This window comes from Haemorhous mexicanus, chromosome 1, assembly GCF_027477595.1.
Source record: "Haemorhous mexicanus isolate bHaeMex1 chromosome 1, bHaeMex1.pri, whole genome shotgun sequence".
Classification (NCBI taxonomy): Eukaryota; Metazoa; Chordata; class Aves; order Passeriformes; family Fringillidae; genus Haemorhous; species Haemorhous mexicanus.
The window spans coordinates 5540006-5561068 of record NC_082341.1 but is presented as its reverse complement, the minus strand read 5'-3'; the positions used below and the strand labels follow the sequence as shown (position 1 = coordinate 5561068).

Below are 21063 nucleotides of genomic sequence, written 5' to 3'. Positions count from 1 at the left end.
TTGTACCTCCCGAGGAACAAACAAAGGGGAAAGCATGGCCCTCTGCCCAAGGATCTTGGAGTCTAACTCAGGCTGGCAATACAGATCAGACACACCAGGCCTGCAGAGAGAAGGCTGACACTGAGCTTTCCCTTTGTCTCATGTCAATACAGATACAGGCAGTGGCAGCAGAAAGCAAAACATCTCTCCCCAGGACCTGAGGGCTTTTCTTGCCTTTTTGTCCACAAGCAAATTCAGATTCTATCTCCCTTCATCTCCCTGCACACACGTGCCTTTTTTTTTTCTCATTTATTTCCTCCTAAATAAACCCCCTCCCTTATTTTTTTTTTTTTTCATTCTTCCACAATTGGTTCTACCAGCACAGAACATCTTCCTCCAGAAGCAGATCATCACAACTCCTCCCTCTCTTGCCCTAGGACACCCATCTCCCTGGTTAAAATGCTCTCACATACTTGGCTCAAAAGCTCCTCTGTCCCACTACTCCAAGGTATTTTCCACCTCTTCCTACAACTCCTAACAGCCTGCAATCTTTGCATGGCTCAGAATTTCCTCTGACCACAGAAGATTCCTTCTCCTTCCATCCTGTCTGAACTCTTCCACTTCCATCAAGATCATGAGAAGCTGTCAAATAAAATCACAGCTCTGACAGTGCACTTGGACTCTGGGGATGGGATGAAGGAGGAACCCTGGGCATCTATAGAGGGCAGGGATATGAATAAAGTCCTTTATGCAGAGGATATTAGCACACCCCTGGATCTCTTCACTGTTTAAACAATGAGGAAATGAAATACATGTAGTCTACAAGCAAATCAAGTGCAAATGTAGATCACAATTTAACCCTGAGTACCTTCCCACTTCCAAAACATGCTATTTTTGGGACATTTGTTGATTTGTTTATCTTCCTTTGCCAAAAGCCAGGAATTCATCATCAGTTTCAATCCCTCTAGGTGTTCCATTTCATTTCCATTAAAATACTCTCCATTCAGCCAAAATTTTACTTAGTTTTCACTATTTTTTACTGAGGAATTCAAATGTATTGAGAAAGAACTGTAATAAGGCCCCTAAAGATTTTAAACTTGAGTAAGTGACACATTGAAACTTCTCCTCCCTGCAGTTGAGAAAATTGTATTATTATGCACAATATTGTCATTATCCACTCCACTATTATGCCTAGACCTAAGAAAGTTGAAATAGTTACTTCATGCTGGTGAAAAGTGGACAGAACTAGAGGAAAATGTAGTAATAATAATAATAATAATAATAATAATAATAATAATAATGAAGGCAACAAAACCAGACCAGAATTGAAAATATTTTTAAAGGACTTACCCAGCATCAGTGCTGTTGCCACACAGTAACACATCTTCTGTACCATTTTTTATGAAATAGTTCACTGCAACAGAAATAGAGAAATGGCTTTTTAATAAACACATTCTGGGAATGATAACATTCAAAAATATCATCCACCAACCAGCATATTCAATTGGGACAGCAACTGAGAGATGAATGACATGCTTTTCCTTGGTTTTGCTACTTTTAACTTCTATGAATTGAAAAAATAAATATATTTCTTTGAATTTCTGCAAGCACTTGCTGCTTGTATTCCAAATCTGACCTGTTGAATAAGGTGATGATGGGCTGTGGGCAATGATTTTAGGAAATGCTATTGAGCCACGTCTCTCTGTTCAAACCAAGAACATTGTTACTAAATTCTGTAAATGAAACCAAACCATATGCTAGCCTGTAACTTTTAGTCTCTACACTGATGAGACACATATTAATTGAAGCTTGTGGCAGAAATTACTGACTCATAGGTTAAAAACGCAACCAGCTATAACTCAGAATGTAACAATATTAACAAAGCAGCCCACTCCCTCAGTCTGGTGGATTCTGCTCAGCACAGGAAACACACAGTATACAGCAAAAGAAACAAAAATGTACCCTGTTAAAGATCAAACAAACAAGGAAGTATTCACAAAGACAAATATTTATCACTGTAGTCATCTGTAATGGCAATGGAGAGAGACAGAAACTTCTCAAGGGAGCTTCAGAAGAGCAAGCTAAATTTAAGTGCTCTGGATCCTTCCCAGGTTGACTCTCAATAAGGCTTAAGGAAATTAGCATCTCCAGGCTAATGAGAGACTTTGCATACACACTTCTTCTTCTCTCCCCAGCCAACCAAGTCTGACATGCAGAGTAACAGAACAGGAGGCCAATTTCTTCTCAAAAGGATAAGCAAAGTCAGTGTTCCGGAGGGAACGTGAAGAACAGGTGTTCCAAGGAGCATTTCTAAAACCTGGCTGGTGGCAGGGAAGAACAGAGAAAAGCATTGCTCTAGAAATATAAAAAATGCAAAACAGAGGTGCACAGCTCACTGAGGAGGGGTAAATAATCTGGTGTGCTTTGCTGCAGCAGAGAGGACATGATCCCTCTTGGCCAAGAGATGATGGTGGCAGCCTTGCCTGGTAAAGCTTAGTGAGCAGAGGGGCCTCTGCAGATGCTGCTCACAAGAGGTTCCCCATTCCAGGCTAACCCTCTGCTGTGAAATGTTTTAAAAATCAAGAGTGACAGCTTATCCAGGCAGGCTATTCAGAGAATGCTCAGTGGCTCAAGCACTGAACAGATGTGCTGTGGCTTTCTCAGTAAGCTGTGAGCTGTGGAAAAGCCCTGCTCTGCTGCATGCCAAGAGGGAATTACAGCCCAGGAGCTTGTGGTTACAGGGGCACGTGATGGTGTTCACAAGTTATCAGAGCACAGATCCTGCTCAGACTGGATGCTTTTCCACTTGGTCTGGTCACGTGGGCTTTCTACAGAAACACCTTGTGTGGCAGCAACACTCGGGACTGGGTATGGTTGAGGACTGGTGATCAACCACCACAAAACAGGGAAAGATGTCACATCTGCACCACCTTTCACCCTCCAGTTCAGCTGGGCAAGGACTTGTGCTTTTCTCAGGACAGGTGGCATCTTATTTGGGACACACAGAGTCAGTGACACAAACACACCAGACCATTTTCTCTCTGAGCTGGATGGTCATCAAGGTCCTATCCAACACAAACCATTCTATGTTTCCACGTTTGATTGAAATCCTGGAGCACAGTGTTGGTTGAAAAGCAAAACAAAACCTCCTGGTCAGCCAAATCAGAAGATAAGAACAGTCTGAGCACAGGATTAAGGAGGACAAGGATTCTCTGTGTGCAAACAAGAAATCTGAAACCTCGAAAACACAAAATGCTGTTGTATTTTCTGCGATACATTTCTGCTGTTGACTTAAGCATTTACATTTCTAAACCAAGCAGCAAGGCAGTGCCAAAGAGCCCCATGGGATGCAGGCACTGGTGAGTAGGTGCTGCTGGGAGGGCACACCTTCACCATGGGGTCTGTGCAGGGAGTGCCACAGCCCCTGTGCCAAACCTCGGGCTGAGGAAGAGGCGAGCTCCCGATTCCCCACTGATAAATGAAAGGGGGATTAGAGCTCTACACCCAAGGAGACCAATTGCTGTATTATCAAAAATGTGCACAACAATCAATCTTTGCTTCAAAGCCCGTTGGTTTGGGTTTCAATCAAGCCTGCTGGGCAATCAGAGGGCTGCAAGAAGCAAACAGGCATCACTCTTGCTTTAAAGAATGAACACCCTTGGTACCACATTAACCCATGGCCTCAGCTTCCCTTCAGTTAACTCTAACCTGGGCAGAGAAGTAGGAACTCCTTTTTCATGCAGAGCAGGATTTTCTCTCTGAAAACTGCTCAAACTGAGCAACGCCACATGAAAACACAATGATTTTTCATTGCCTTGAAGATGGCAATTAATTTTTTGTTTGTTTTTCACTGAAAAATATCAGCTTGTGTGTGGGGAAAAAAATAGGAAAACAAATATGGAAAATAAAACTGAAGACCTCTATTTTAGGTGCTTTCTTTTTGGTTTTTTTCTTAATTTTTGAAGTGAAATTAAGCCAAAACCATTATATTTGAAACACCTCTGTGTGTGTACATAAACTTTATGCAATGTACCATTCTTTCCAAAGGTAATGGTAATTTCTTTTTTTTTTTACCAGCTTTACTAAACTGTTGGTGTCACAGTCATGGGGTACATGCTGCTTTTTAGTAATTTTTCTACAGGAATTTCCAGAGTAAGGTACCTACCTGGTTATATTGAAGGAAGTAAAAATGATCTGAATAACAAGGTCCTCTTCAAGCCCTTATTCTGCCTCCTACACTTCTCAAAGCAAATAACAATGGCCATAATTTTAAAGTCACTATTTGCAAGTGGGTAAACCCCACTTTTCCATGACTATTCGTGCAATATCTTCCTCCCAAAGTTAGTTCCTCATCATTTTGTCTGTTTCATTCTACAGTTTTTCTGATTTCTCAGTATCTTCCATGTTTCTGCATTGCTTCCTCCCAGACCAGGTGGTTCTAACAGAAAAACATTCTCAGTGTCTCCACTTGTCAAATTAACAGGAGGGAAAAAAAAAAAAAAAGAAAAAGAAAACTTCCTCAAAAAAAAAATTCTAATTAAATATATGCTCCAGCTTGTGCTTTCCACACCTTTATCACACAACTGAGCAGAAAGCCAGCAGGGTACACAGACTGCAGGGTAGAATGCAGGGTAGAAACCTTCCTCATTTCTGTGTGAAGGAAAGGAAATTCTTCTCATTCAGAAAAATGAAAAAGGTTTGGAGTCAGCTTAGAAAATATATGTTCTGCTTCTAGTTCCCGAAACGTTATTTTGACTCATCTTACAACAAATTAATTCCAATTAAAAATAAAACCACCACAACAACCCTATATATTATCACACTTGCATAAAGAGCAACATTCAAATATCATTAGTCACTGCCCAGAGAAGAGTCCTCTGGCTGACTTTCTAACAAAAACTTCGGAGAGGTGTTTGTTATCTCAGACTATTTATTGCAGCCACACGGGCACTCGCTGGTTGGAGACTTTCTCCCAGCGCTGGGGCTGGAACAGAGCACTGCCAGCAACCCCAACATGCCCATTCCAAATTTAAAATGCAGTTCAGAAAGCTCCATCTCCTTACAGCTGTGATATGTGGCATGGAGAGGAAATAGACAACACCCCCTCCTCGCCCTTTCGCCCACCGGCGCAAACGCGCTCTGCCTCCCGGTAATTCGCGATAATTAAAACGAATCCTGGCTGCACTTGCTGTGTGCACACTGTGTCACACACGGCGAAGCCTCTAATAAATGAAATTGAGTTTGAAGATGAAAAACATGCCTCACAAAAGCCATGGAACAGGCTGTATTAAGGGTGTTATTAGGGGAGAATGCTTGGGGAAAAAATGGAACTGCCGGTTAGTCCTTCCCGGCTGAAAGGGGTTGTAAATAATTATAATAATCAGTTGCTCTCCTGTTGCTCAGCCCCTGACAGGAGATCTGGCTCTCCTTTGCTGTCCCCCGGCATTTGGTGCTGCTGACCCTTCTGCTGAGTTTCAGAGGCTCTTGGGTGCTCTCTTCTCTTTGCTTCCCATCCTTTTTTCCTGGGAAATCTCTTCTAACCCAGCTCTCTGATGCCTCCATACTCTGTAACCAGATGGAAGGACATTTCCTTTGTGAAGGAAGTTTCCTTTTTGAAACTTTAGTTCAGAAAGGAATAGGAGGAGTCACAGCCAAGATGGTTGAGTGGGTAGAGGGAGCAAAGATCAACGAGACAACTTTATGTACAGCATTGGCAACTGCATGACTTTGTGGTAAACACAGCCTGGAATTTTGGGCATGAGTTGTCCTGCAGGAGCTGTGGAGGGACTGAGAGGAGGTTGTAGAAAATCATACAATCAGATGGTGCAAGAGTCTCTCTGGTAGGCTCCTGTTAGTGCTTCCCCCCATTCTCCAGACAAGTCAGAGAAACAATTTCCCTGCCAGGCTCAGCAGTCGCCACAGCACAGAAAATGTCTCCAATTTTGACAGTACAGCTTTTTCCCCCTTTGTGAAAAAGCCACTAAAAATATCAATCAAGCCCTCTTGAGCTAGATGGCTCCCGTGCACTAGGAAGAGGCTCTGAAATGCTCAGAGATCCACAGTACCTGGTTTGTGCTGCTCACATGGTCTGAGGGAACAAAAGCACATCAGGAGAGGAGGAAAAGCACATCAGGAGCTTATGGAGGTGTGCACTAGAGGAGAGCAGAGAATTTAGATGCTCTCAAATTGGCTTGGGGATCTTGCCAAGCCCAGGAACATCCCCAGGAAGACAAGACAGGAGACAATGACTAGCAATAAACACACATGCTGGCTTTTAAACATCTTCAGATAATCTCCTTCTATGCCTCTGTGCCTCACCAGTCACTCAGACCCCCATTCTTAGGGCTGTAGGGTGCATAGTAACTAAAAGCATACTTAGTACCACTTGTTTAGACATATGCTCCACATGAATAGGCAGCAAAGTGCTGAAGTGTGCTCTCTGGAAGTTTTGTAGAGGTTTTGTGGAATTACTTTCATATGTTTCACACAAAAGAATTAAAATCAAAAGCTGCTACAAAGGTCAAATGCATTTGTGATTACAGGCAGATGATGGAAAAATAGAAAAAAAACCCCAACTTCTGCACTTATTGTGATAAAGAAAACAAATAAATTGGATCAAAAAATGGCTGGGAGACAGAAAACATAGGCTAAGATGAAAAGTCAGTGTGCAGGATCTCTGTGGGCTTACAGAGGGCTGCACCTGCACTTCTTTGTTACATTCATAAGAACAAGGGAAAGAGAAGGTGAGCAGAGAGGTAACAACATCTCCTGTACACAGTATTTTCCAGGTAAATAAAGTCTGAGGCATGGACTGAAAGAGGAGCACTAGAGACACCTACTCCACCAAGAAAAAAGCAGTGGAGAAATGCAAAATGGAACATTAAGTTGTCAGAAAGTGAAGTAAAGCATAGGACGAGAAAATCTCACCTATTCATAACCTTGTCAGCCCTTAAATTTCCTGTAAAAGTTCAGATAAGAGAGATGGGTTCTTTTTTTGGTAGGGTTTCTTAGTCAACATTTTTATGTAATATGAAGCTGTGATCAGAGGAAAGTGTAATATTGATATACAGGAGGGCAAGGATGGAGCAATATGGACAAGGGGATCAAGTACAGCCTCAGCCAATTTGCAGATGACACCAAGCTGGGTGGGAATTTTGATCTCCTGGAGGACAGGAAAGGCTTCTCACTCTCTACAGCTCCCTGACAGGAGGGTGCAACCAGGTCAGGGTCAGTCTTCTCCCAGGGAACAAGTGATGACAGGACTGGGAGAAATGTCCTCAGGTTGAACATGAGGAGGTTTGGATTGGATATTATGAAATATTTCCTCATGGGAAGGGTTATTAGGCATTGGAATAGGCTGCCCAGGGAGGTGGTGGAGTCACCACCCCTGCAGGTGTTTAAAGGATGTGTGGATGTGACACTTGGGGACAGGGTTTATTGGTGGACTTGGCAGTGCTGGGGTAATGGTTGGTCTTGATGATCTTAAGAAAGACCAGTTTCAATGCTTTCAGTAGGATACCTGCCAGGCTGGAAAGTATTCAGAAGTAATGAGAATGACGGGGAAAATTTAGGAAGAGCAGCAATTGAAAAAAATGGGCATCTTTTATCCTAGGAAAAAAGGTGACTATCACAGTAAAAAAATAGCATGTATTGTGGAAAAAGAGAACAGGGAGCTTTGTGTGCTCCTAGTGACAAGAACATGATAACAATGTTTTTTGCCTTAAGAAAATGGAAAGGGGAAAAGAAAAGAAGAATTTTCAAAAGTAATGATAAAGGAAATATTTTTCACTATATTTCCCATTTGAACTGCTGAAGTTGCTGCTGCAGGCTGCCCCTGTGGACAAAACATTCAAAGAAAGATTTGTTGCCTGTGTAGATAAGGATATCCTGAGTTACAACAGTTATTGTTAGTAGAAAATGAGAAAAATATCTATACTTTGAGCTCTACTAATCATTTGCTGGAGCAAATGGGATTGTTCAGTGGCACAGAGAGATGCTGCTCTAGGTATGCCAAGGCCAGACTGAGCCTGGGAATTCCCATATTTTATCTCTACCACACTCAGGGGAGTTCAGCATTGATGGAAATTATCAGGAGAAAATATATTTTTACTTATTCCATAAAACCAGTGCAATAAGAACAAGCAGCAATGCAAGTTATTCTCTGCTCAGGGTGCACCTGGGCTGTGTGCTCAGAGGTAAAAGCAGAAGATGCCTCTTGCCTTTGTAATGCACTTTATTGCTGAACCTGGAGCACGGAGCAGTCCATGGACAGACCTTAATGAGCACATAGAAAGTCCTTTTAAATGCACATCACTGTTCAAGCCAGGTGGTGTTTTAACTCTGTAGTTTATGAACAATTTGAAGGTGCAGGAAAACTGAAAGTGTTTAGTTTGAATTTTCCATGGCAGATCTTTCCTCAAGTAGATCTCTCCTTTCTACTAGCAGTAATGAGAACAAAAGGTGGAACTGAGATAGAAATCCTCCTGTTTCACAAAATATTTCAAATATTTACAATATAAGAACATCATCTTTCACCACAAGGCTGAAAACAATTATCTTATTGGATGGTCAGGAAAAGACTGTATTGGATTCAGCATTATCAATTCCTATGTTTTTTCTGATCCTTGCACTTCTTTTGGAGTTTTCTTTTTGTATTTAGCTTAAAAAATTAAAGTGCACAGGTACAGCACCCATGTTAATAACACTTCAGAGCCTTAAGTTTTGAGCATTGATGAAGCTATTTATCAAAAGACCCACAGTACTTGAACAAAGCCACAATATTTACAGTTAGAGTCATGTCAATAGATTCCATGCTGACAAGCACCATCTGAAAGCCCAGAGAGGTTCCTTGTTTTAATCACTGGTTCATTCACAATCATAGATAAAAAACACTTATTCCAGTCCCAACTTGATTTATTGCTTCTCTCTTTCCTCCCACCCCCACAATTATTCATCAAACACTCACTGTCTTCTATTACCACCTCAGACAACACCTCAGACACTTCAGCTCTCCCCAAACTGGCCATATTTATTATCTGACTTGGACAAAATTCTTTTCTCTACAGTTCCCATACAGATTCAGAGTATCTGTTCATAGAGCTCCATTTCAGTGGTTCTGGAAACAAATGATTCCATCAGGCAGAGATAACAATTGGGCACAGAGCTTAGAAAATATTCCCACAGTCTCATCTACATGCAGATGTACATTTCTATATATTCACACTTCTATGCCTCAGCATCTCTTCCACACAAGCCTTTGATCCCTTCTCAAGTGCCCAATACCATGATTTGGATGGATATCCCCAAAACTTCACATACTCTGCACATCTTTCTAAATATAGAACCTGAAGCAACCCTAAGTCTCCTGGGTCTAACTGGAGGTGACAAAAAATATTGTATTAATCTTGATCTGGATTTTTCCTTTTAGAAGATGTTTTGTTTTTTCCCCCAGATCACTGTTAACCACACAATTTGACTCCAGCAGAGAAAAATCACTGCCATGAAATGAATGCCAGAAACTACTCTAGAAGAAAAAAGGAACCCTGAAATGCCTGTTTTAAGCCATAAAAATAGTAGCTGATTCCTCCCATTTAAAGGCTCATAAAGCTTGAACATTCATTTATTTTACTTGTTAATTTTTCTTAATGTCAATTGCTTGGACAAGACTATCTAACGGAAATTACAGGGTTGCTCTTTTTTACCTCAAAAGATTCTGATTTTTAGGGGAAAACATATAGAGGACAATTTGAAAACAGGACCCTTTCAGAGTGTCTTAAACGAGGTAATTAGTCTAAAGGAAAAAAAAAAGTCCTGGGGTTTAAGACTATCATTCCATAAATGATTTTATATAATTTAATTATAGTTTTAAGGTTCTTCTCTAAAGCTTTTTTTCTTATGCTTTCAGCCTTTACATTAAACCCTGCTCAACAAAAGGACTCAGATTTCTACTTACTGACTAGTCAATAATCCATTTTCATAATGGAATCCATAAATGACATTAAAGATTCTAAAATCACCAGCTACATGGACCAACTACACCCAGTCCATTGGTACTTTGCTAAGCCAGTGACACATCTGACATCCTATAGCTTTTAATCCTTTCTAACTCACACATTCATGAAGCTTCACTTCATCAAAAACATCTTTAATTTAAACATCACAACCCAAGATAGGTTTTCCAGACTGTTATTTGGAGCTGCTTTCCTAGAAATCTTTACAAGTATTGAAATTAGGCTTATAATTTTTTGGTCAGCTGGTACTCCTAAACTATTAACTCTCCTAATGATAACCAACAGCACAATGACTTTGACATTGATATATTGATCTCATAATTTTCATAATGCTGTGGATGCAAACTATCATTATTTTCAAACCTTTTTTTCCCCTTTATTTCTTTTTTATATGTACAATCACTGCTGCATCTAAAACTCTAGTCTTCCAGGTTTGTTATTTTTAATATCTAAAAATAATCCTCCTTGGACTTATTGATCACAATCTCTTACCAAATCTAGAACTGCAGGTAGGAAAATAATTACCTATCAGTAGTCACCATTTTCCCAGATGAATGATTGTAATTTTACCAGTGGCACTTGACATGAAGAATTTTTTAGCCTGATTTTATCTGATGCTCAGCTGTCTCTCATCCCATTCATTCAAAGAGCAGTTGCACAGAGGGAACTGGGAGACCTGATGAGCTACTTCTCCCTTAATCCTCATTTTCCCCCCTCTCTAGGTTTGCGGTTGTAAGCATTATTCATTGGAGACAAAGTCAGTATGGAATAATTTTTCTGATAAGCCTTCCTCTTAGAAGTTCCTGTTTAAATTTTGAGCCATTTAAATGGGTAGAAAGAATATAAAAGTTTTCTTGTTCATCCCAAAGAGAGGTGCCCAGCAAAAGACAGATTTTAGACTTGAATCTCCACTGTAATTTGAGGAAAGACTAAAAATTTGTCTCATCTTACCATGACTGCTGTGCCCAGAAATTAGGCTGAGACACCAGAAGCACCCATGGTAACTCAGCAGAAGTTTCTTCCACCAGAGCTAAGCTTTTAATGACAATGCCTGGACACTTCCCTTCTTGATAGTCTAATCAGGAATATTTGCTCACACTTTTATATCCTAGGACTTTGTTTTCTAGTGTTTACTGAACCTAAATAAGAGCCAGTTTGAATTTTCCCACTGGATCTCCATGCTTAAAATTTTGCCTCTTTCTTCCCAAGTTAACTCCAGATGCAGAAGCCACTGAAATCATGGCAAGAACAAACAAAATGTTGAGTGGACAGGCAGGAATTCCTTATGGGATTTAGTGTGTGATCATCTCATGGCAGATGGAGGGGAAAACTCAAATTCTCAAAAACATTAGCAACCTTGCAATGCAGGATTGACAAGATTTATAGAAAAAAGACTTTTCTTGAACACACTGGTAGAACAGGAAAGTACCCATGGGTCTTGAGTATGGAGTTAAGGGAAGGAGTTCCAGAAATCTGGGGTTGTGGTGGTTATTTCCTCAGGGATAAACCAAAAATCAAGAGCTACCACTTAACTGTGGTTAAGCCAGTGATGAGACAAAGTTATAAACTGACTTTTTTCCCCATATATAAAACCAAAATGAGAGAATCTAGAAGACAGATGAGAAAAAAAATTTCCTGCCTGGAGGTTGAAAGCAGATAAGGAAAGATTACAGAACTTTGTCCAGATATGAAGTAAGTTTTGAATAAAAAAGCAGACCTGGAGCTATCCTGGGCCATCCCAGAGACACAACCAAAATGTACCCTGTAGCAAGTGCCCACAGCACACAATTATCTCAAACTAAAAAGGGCTTTGAAAGACTGAAAACCAAGTTTTTATCTTCCTTCATACCTCATGACTAAATCTCAATTATTTCCTCAGCAGCACCAAACAATTTTTCCCTCTACTACTCTTTTAAGGGGTTTTACTGATTTCTGTTTTTTCATTCATGCAAAAAAGGGTTATAAGGCACAGGAGGAGGCTGATGCCATTTCAGAGGTTCCCTGATGCCCTTTAAAATATTAACATGCTCTTAAAGAATCTAAAGCAAATTGTTGCTCTTCAAGAAGAGCAGAACTGTCACATCACCCCATTTTAATTCTCTATTTTGGTGTCCTGATGAACAGAATTAAGAATTTCTCCAATTTAATTTTCAGTGGTTTGGACTCCTTTATATCTTTACATCCCCCTTTTTCAATAAAGTATTTTTATGGATGTCTGACAGTACTTCAGGTTTCTGTTTTCTGGGTTTTTTAGATCAGTATCCCTGCTCCAAACTAAATGACTCAGCCACATTGGTTTTGAAATCTCCAAAGAGCTCTTGTAATTTTCTGTGCTCCCTTTGAGTGAACTCTCCTATCTCAACACGCTGGCCAATTTTCTTCTCTAGTTCTTCTTCAGAACAAACACTGACATGATTCTGTTCCTTAATATATTCCTCTTTTTATCTAATTTGGTCTGCCTACACTTTAATCTAACTGTATGTATTGCTTAATTCCCTGCAGTACTTGAAATTCGGAATGTTATTAAATTGTGGTCAGTGCCTCTCCCTTAAACGGTCACTTCATTTCACCATAATACTTATGCAAAATGAAATACAAAGCACTATCCCATCTAGTCACAAAATGAGCCAGTCCTTCCATTTCTGAATCACTTTAGTGCAATAAGGGATGTTAAATGAAAATCCTACTTAATATTGTTCTCTCTTGCCTAATAGCTAAGCCTCCTTCTGGACCATTTTGAGGAAGGCTTTGTTGTTCTTATTCAGAGGTCACTATTTTTTCTTATAAATTCTTCTTGGTCTTCAGGGGCCTGCTGCATTGCCTCAACACTTTCACAATTTTAGTAATTTCTGTCTATCCAAAGTAAGTGGCAACTGTTTGTCATAATGCACCATGTCTTTATTTTCAGATATTATGGAAATACTAATTAATATTATTATTATTATTACTTCCTAGTAATACAACGTGGTCAAAATTTAATTCACTTTAATCCATTATCTCACCAAGTTGGTTATCTTTGTAATAGGCAAATCTCCTCTAGTGATAGCAAGTATATTTTCATGACCCTATTAACTATTGCAGGATTTCCTATATGGATTTCTGGGAGTGTCTGCCCTCCTCCCCATATCAGGACTACATAAATAAACTTGCTCATGGTATGCTGGAGCAGCTGAACAATTCCTCACATTTAAAGCAATGCTGCAGCTGGCCCTGACATTATCTGTATTTTAACAGACTTTCCTGTATCACATTTACCCTATTTCCATTTCCAGAGACCCAGACTATCTTCATGGCCCCATTTCTTCCTTTCTCCTTTCTTGCAGGGCTATGCTTCCAGCCATCACTGTTTTGTCCCTCAATGCCTCTGTGAGAGAGGGAAAGCAGCTCCTCACACAGGTCTCAGTCCTCTCTGGGTAGAGGAGCCCTGAAGTGCCTTAATCCAGCACAGGTGCACAAATACCTTTACTAGTTCCTCACTGGAAGCAGGGATGGGATAACACTTCAGCAGGTTCCACACCACCCAGCAGAATTCCAAGAGCTCTTTCCCCTTTCAGCTGATAAGGGGCTCTGATACAGGGGCATGAAGAGGACACATACACTGGTGGTCAGGGCCAGTTCCAAAAACAACCTTGACTCAGGCAGAACTTTGTGACCTGTCCTTCCTTAACGCTGCATCCAACACACCATGCCCTAAAGACACCTATGGTGAGCTTGCTGCTCCTTGAAGGAAACTGTTGGGGTACTGTCGCTGATTCCCCGACTTCTGGGACTCTGGCTGGGCCCTCCAAGGGGGCTCCCCTGTTGGGGGAGACCCTCCTGGAGTGGCCTTGTGTCAGGAAAGAGAGATGCACTGGGGTTTTTTTGGTTTTCACGTTTTTGTTTATTGTTACCCTTTTTAGAGTTTTGCACGCTGTCCACACCAGGCTCAGCACACTGGAAAAGCACTGCAAGAATGGCCAACAATCTCTTGTTCCAAGGTCTTTCAAAGCTAAACTATCCAATGAAGAACTGACACCTGGATTATTTCCCTTTTAACCCAATAACTGATCCCAAAGGGCCCACTTTGTGGACTTTTCTGCCCAATTACAAAATGCCACCCAAACCCAAGAAGAAGGAAGAAGAAGCACGAGGAAGAAGCCCAGGATGACACCCTGTGCCCTCCATCTTGCTTCCATCCACAACATCCTAAAAATCCCAAACCCTCAATTTCTCACCCAGTGACACACCTACACTGCTCTCTATAATCTATTTCACACTTTTGTGGATTCCAGTCTATCTTGAAGTCTGGGAAACTTTCTCCATGAATGAGGGTCAAAGTCAGTGCTCCCCTGGGGGTCAGGGCACTCCAGGGCAGACAGAGAAACATTCCTGGTGCCCTGGGTTTCCACAGGAAACCTTCTTAACACCACTGCTTCCAGGGTTCTCAGATCACAGTTAGAGGAACTGATCAGAAAGGCCAGAAGTCACCAGTGGGGAATGGAGGGACTGCCCTTGGACAAATCCCTGGCTCAACAGAGCCCTGGGTCAAGCCAGGCAACTCCCACGAGTCAGATTTGGGGTTTTTATAGTGCAGGTGGCTGGAGATGTAGGACTGCAGGGTCCACAGAGTCAGAGCAGAACAACCCCATCACAGAATGGCACTGCCTCTCAACCAAAACTCCAGTTCATGGGTTGATTACATGGTTCATTTTTCTCCTTAAAATAAATAAAATACAAAAGATCGTGGGTTTGTACAGGATGGCCCGACCCAAATAAGTTAGGCTCAAACAGCAAAAGATTTCCTTAAAAAAACTTTCTGGGGATTTTTCAGCGTAATAAAGATTGAATTTCTTTGCTTTACCTTTTGAATTTTTTTTAGGCCATTAACTCAAATGTTGAAGTTTTTCTAGAAAATGCAAGAGCTATGCATTGTCTTCAGAGAAACAACATGCAAACCAGACCCACACACAGAGAGCTGAAATTTTCATGTGATTGCTCAATTCCAGAAAAGACAACTTTAATAATATACGACCCCTTAAAACTGTGAAAATCATCAGTGAGGCATCTAGGACTTCATAGGAAAGCAGCAGAAGTATTTTGAGCGTGGACTGTGAAGGCACCATAGAGATTCAGAGAAAGGAACCTAGGTCTTTCAAAACCACATTGGCATCATGATGAGCCAGTAGTCACATCTTGCTGATTCAGGTACAGATCTTCATCAATACAATTTAATTTTTAAAAAAACACTAAACAAACAAACAAAAAAAAACCCCAAAAAATCCCAACATAAAAGACCAACCCAGAACAAACAAATAAAAATCCCCAAATCTCAAATGATCAGAAACCAGTTACAAGGCAAAGAGGAGCTCACCTGGATCACTAAGAAATTCCTCTGAGTTGTTCCACGTCCTACCATCCAAGTAGAGGGAGCCATTGGTGAAGTTAAACATGGTGTAATTCCTGACACATTTGTGTCTCAGGTTGCCCATGAAGAGCTGGAGGCCTATGAGGGCAAAGACACTCAAGCAGAAAACGGTCAGGATCATCACATCTGCAAGTTTCTTAACAGACTGGATAAGTGCCCCTACAATGGTCTTCAGTCCTAGGGAGATAAAAGCCAAGAGTTTATAGACTGAGAGACTGAAATGTGTCTGCAGACAGCTGCTTTTCATGATGAAAAACTCCATGGAAAGGGAAATCTGAAGGGCTTTGAGTATGTGTTTGCAACTGGACATCAGAAACGAGAGACAAGGGATCACTATGAAAGTGTAGTTTGGCCTGCTTTTGGACAAAAGTCCTGGAACTGCACCAACACTGGTTTAAAAATGGAGGGGAAGAAGTGGATGGAGGGACAGTGAGATGTGAAACTGTCCATGGATAAAGAAAATATGGAATGTTTTATATTTTCATGGAGCTGCAGTGAAGGTGGTAAAGCCTAAATCCCATTGAATATTGAGAACATGAATTGCTTTTAAATGTTTCAGGTGATTCTGATAACTTTATCCCTCACATAAACAGATGAAGAGGTATGGAAATGCTGTTTATTCCCTGATTATTTTGCATATTTTAGTGCCAAATCCAACATGCTGTCCTCATATGAATAATTCCTCTGCCTTCAATTCATTTGCTTAAGACAACAAGAATTTGGGATTAGGAAAAAAACCAAATACAGGCAATCAAATAAATGCAGTGGAAATTATTTGAGTAAAACAACCTGAGGCTCCAACACTACCTGGGCATAGCTAATCATTTTATAGTATGCTGCCAAAGTAGATAAATAATCCCATTGCATAACACCAAAGGCTTGGGTCACACAAATTAGCTTCTCTTTTAATATTTCACCCTTTAACACTAGCTTCACTTTATTCTTCCATAAATATTCAGATAAAAATCATTATACAGTTTTCTCAAGTGATAGTTATTGCTTTTGAAGTGTTCCTGGAGATAAGCACTGTTTGAGCTGATTGAATATTACATGACTACAACAGAAAACCCCATTCCTATTTTAAAAAAGACCCTTCTCTTGTAAACTGGTGTGCTGCAGCTGGACACTAATATCAGCTGCACATTGGTGGCAATTTTATCATTTCTTTCCTATTTATATTTAATTAATACTGGCAAGCAGTAATAAATGCTTCTGATAATCTGTGTCACCAGTGTGGCAGCAATAAGAGAAATTGATTTAAATAGTAAAAAAAGAAAATGCAAAGAGGAAACAGGAGGAATTCTCCTGGGCAATATTCAGAAGCACATTGATTTGCTCACTGAATATGAACACACACATTAAATCTCAATTCCGAGTTCCTTGGAATTCCACCCCAAGAGTTTGGCAGCCACAAAGGCTGAGCTAGTGCTGCATAATTGGAAATAATGTGAAAATATACTTCAGGACTCTTAGGAAAGCAAAATTAGCTTTTGGCTTTGCTTAAAAACCTCTGGTTAGAGTGAGGGGAAACCAGGGTTTCTCAGACGAGGATGAGCTGCTGGAATGGCCAACAGGTGCAGCAGTCCCTGCATCCAGCTGCCTAAAATACTCCACTCCTGCATGGGATATTGCTAATCTGTGAATTAACATCTGTAAAATGGCCCATTTAACTGAAAATGGCACTGATCCACCAGGTGTGGGGAGCTCACAGAATTCCTAGAATGACCAGGTTGGAAGAGGCCTCCAACATCATCGAGTCCAACCCAGCCCCAGCAGCTCAACTCAACCCTGGCACCCAGTGCCACATCCAGGCTTTGTTAAACACACCCAGGGATGGGGACTCCACCACCTCCCCAGACAGCCATTCCAGAACTTTATCACCCTTTCTGTGAAAAACCTTTTCCTAATATCCAAGCTAAACTTCCCTTGGTGCAGCTTGAGGCTGTGTGCTCTGGTTGTGTCAGTTGCTGCTCTCCCCACTAAATTCTTTGTTTGCCTCTCCAAAATTAGTTAGTGGCATGGTAAAGAGGGTTAGACAGCTCCCTGCTCTGCTCAAAAATAAAACATAAATTGTTGCAGGGCAAACCTTAGGCAAAACCTGGATTTTCGTGCTACCTCTCCTCCTCACCAGAAAAAGGTTTTACAAACGAGGTCAATTCTACTCAGATACTTAGAAAAAGGCTGACTTTGAATTTTTGAACCAATCTGTAGGCTTGGCTGCCTGTTTTCATGTCAAAATAAAATGAAACCTCTTCTGCTAATCTAGCCTTGAGTAAATTTTTTACCTGAACAGGAAGGAATTTTAGATGTAGCCCAATTCTGAAAGGACTTCTGGGGTGTCAGCATTATAAGACCTTTAAGACAGCCAGGTCTTACACAAGTAGTGAGACAAGGAAAAAAATTGCAAATAAACTAGAATTCTAAATTTTTTAAATCTAATATTCTGAAATATTTTCAGTGATTCTTATCACTGAAAATAGGTTGTCCTTTGAATGCACAGATGTTGCTTCACTGAAGTTGGTTAAACTTGGCAAATCCAAATGCAAACTGAGTCTTACGGAAAAAAATACTACAAACTCTTTTACTGCCATACTCCCTGTGAAATCCCTGCAGAACATTTATTTGTTTGTAATACAAATACAAACTTGGAGTCTGTATTTGAACCATCTAAGTGCACTAATTAATCTTACTCATATGGGCAAGGACAATGGGAGTCCTAATATGAATTGGGATAATATTAGACAAAAAACCTTACAAAATTCTAGTCACCAATAAAGACACTCTGTTTTCAAAATCAGGCCTAAGTATTGCCAATTTCAAGGTCATTTCATGAAACATGCTTTTCCCAGATTACTTACTGGAGTTGTAAATAGAATAGCAATTCTATAGTCTTTGTTTTACAAGTTCATTCCTTGCAGGTATCAAAAAATTTCTTTATGAGAAGGTTTTTTACTTTACTTCCTTTTTAATTTTTTTGTTTGTTTTCATAGCTTACAAGAATCTGAACAATTTAAGAAGATGATTCTTTAGTAATACAATTTCTGTAATTAAAGACCATTTAAAAATAACTTGCACTTTGCCTCCTGGACCTTTGTTTAAACTTTCCAGAAAAACACCAGAGTGCTGTACTTACAGCTGAACTGTTTTTTCTCACCCTTTAAAACCAAAATTTTCTCAGAAAATTAAGTAGCATCCACCAAGGTGGTTGACACAACTAAGTACCAAGGCTAAGGAAAATATTTAATTCATTGCTCATTTAAACTATCTGTGCCCCTAAAAGAGAAGGGCTGAGGGGAATTAAGGACACTCAGGACTTCTTGCAGGTGCTCTGCATCTCTCTGAATCAATTCCATGTTTTGTAAAAGCAATGCTAGATGTATTCAAATTTAGAGCACGGTTAAATCTTCTGGAGAAATAATCCTTCTTTGAAATAGTGCCAATGAGAGCACTGCAACATAGCTTAATAGAAGGTATTATTTATGGGGCATTAAAGGCATTTACTTAATTCTTGCAAGTCAAACATCAAACCAGGCAGCATGCAGGAAAAAACCTGAGGACCCGATCCAAAGCTGAGTAATATCTACAGCTGTTAATAACAATGGGTCTATAGATTACTCCCTGTGGAGTAAATCAATAGCAGGCTTTTTCTGAATCACTGACTTCTTTCCACACCTCTGGGCCAAATCCTGCTTGCATGACATGAAAAAAACCACGAGATGAAAAATCAGTGGAATGAGGGCTGTGCAGGCAGCCTGACATCTGCAGAGAGCAAGAAGAATTTGGCCCAAAATGTTCCTGTTAAGGCAGGTAGAAATTATCACATTCAGAGGTTAATCAAATAATCATTTTCCAAATGCAAATCAGAAACCATAGAAAATGCAAGCAACACCAAACAATGAGAAATGGCAAGATCCCAAAACACCATCCATTCCCTATGTGAGATGTGAGGAAGTATTAGCATAATTCAGTATGACATCCATACCAGATGTTGGCAATCACCTACAGAACATCAGACACGTTCATGCACAGTCTGGAAACAAGCGGGAAGGAGAGGAAAAATTAAAAAACACCAAAAAAGGGAAAAAAAAGGGAAAAAAAAGAATGTGACTTGCAGCAGGATTGTCCTCACCAAGCCCATTCCTTTCCCTGAGGATACACCTGTGTCCTGTAAATGTCTGCATGAATCACAGGTGTGTAGGGAGAGAAGGGCTCACCTTTGATGAGTGTATTTTGTCATTACTTACTGAGACATGGGGCAGCAAAGAGTTTAACAACGTGTTGGCAAACTTGAATTGGTGTCAGCATTCCTGCAGGCTAACTTAGCGTGGAAAAGTGACTGACAGGCCAGTCTCCAAGGAAAACACAAATATGCCATATGTTTCTCACCTCTGGGATAGTTACTTCGTGAGTTAAGTGATTTACCCACCAAAAGGGTGACATTTATCTCCCTGCAGCAGGATTTCAGTGCAGTGAACGAGGGTCAGTCTCCTCCACGCAGTCTTAATTCTTGTTCTCCGAGCTCTGTTCTGGCTATCACAGAGGCACTGGATAACATTTACAGCACTATTTATAGCCTTTAGTCTCACACTAACTTAAATGGGAGCTGGATCAGGCCCCAAAGTGCCTTGGCCCAATTTTCTATGAGGTCACCTTTCCCCGGTACCCTGTCGTTTTGTGTGAGATGTCCGTGGTGCACACGCCTGCTCCAGAAAGAGCAGGGGAGCTCCTCTGGATACAGCTGCACACAGGCAGTTTTCAAAATCCTGGGGATGATGATGAGCATGATGATGATGATGAAGATGGCCTGCTTTTCGTGGTCTTTTGATGGAGAGGGTGTACCTCGGGGTTTATATTATCTCAATTAGTACTTATCAAAAACAGCAGTGATTTCCATGAGGATAAAATATGATTCAAGACCCTCTGTTGTTGTTCCTATTGAGCCTGTTGGGATTTGGATGGTCTGGTAATGGGATGCTAATGGGAGACAAATGAATGGCTTCATTGGGTTGTTCTGCTGCTGACCATGGTTCCTATCTGGCTAGAAAAACAAATGAATCCAGTTGCCATGGGAACACGCAAGACGCCAATTAGTAAATCAAATCATTGAGAGTTAAAGGTTTTGAAATGCTCCCATAGAGAAAAAGTTACCTATTTCCAAGCACCTGAACCTGTACAAAGCTTGTTTTCCTCTCATGGAAATATCATGGGCAACTGGAAAACAGGAAGAAATGGGTGTGCTCAGTGCAGAAAAGGGAAAATTGAGGGATGCCATGGAGGTCTTTTGGCATGTTAAGGGCTGCCACAGGAGATAAGGCACTGACCTGATGTCTTACACAGCTCCAGGGAAAAAAAGAGAGACCTGATGAAGCAAGAGAGGGAGAGGCTGCATCCAGAGACAGGACCTGCATGTCCATGCACATTTGGAGCAGGAGATATTGGCTCTCTGGCACTCAAACTGAGCCCCAGCTCCCCAGTGAGAGGGAAGCTGGCTGGTAGATACCAACATTTCTGTTGTTGGGTCTGGATCTGAACCATCCACCAGGGACAAATCTTCTAATAACAAAAACAATGAGTCACTGGAACAGTTCCTGGACTTCTCAGGGAGACCCTGGGACCTCCACCTTTGAAGGGCTTCTCAAAGAAGTCAGGCAATAAATATCATGCCATGCT

At 40.8% G+C, this 21063-nt stretch overlaps 1 protein-coding gene across 8 annotated transcripts in view; it reads right to left on the bottom strand.

Moving 5' to 3' along the window:
- LOC132323610 (sodium channel protein type 5 subunit alpha-like) overlaps positions 1 to 21063 on the bottom strand; it is a 214937-nt gene that overhangs the window by 134958 nt on the left and 58916 nt on the right. For all 8 annotated transcript variants that reach the window (XM_059839042.1, XM_059839034.1, XM_059839059.1 and 5 more), the window contains 2 exons: positions 15340 to 15570; positions 1330 to 1393 (listed from right to left, as the gene is read on the bottom strand). In XM_059839042.1, the coding sequence (XP_059695025.1) occupies positions 1330 to 1393; positions 15340 to 15570 (295 nt within the window). The remainder of the gene's footprint in view (positions 1 to 1329; positions 1394 to 15339; positions 15571 to 21063) is intronic.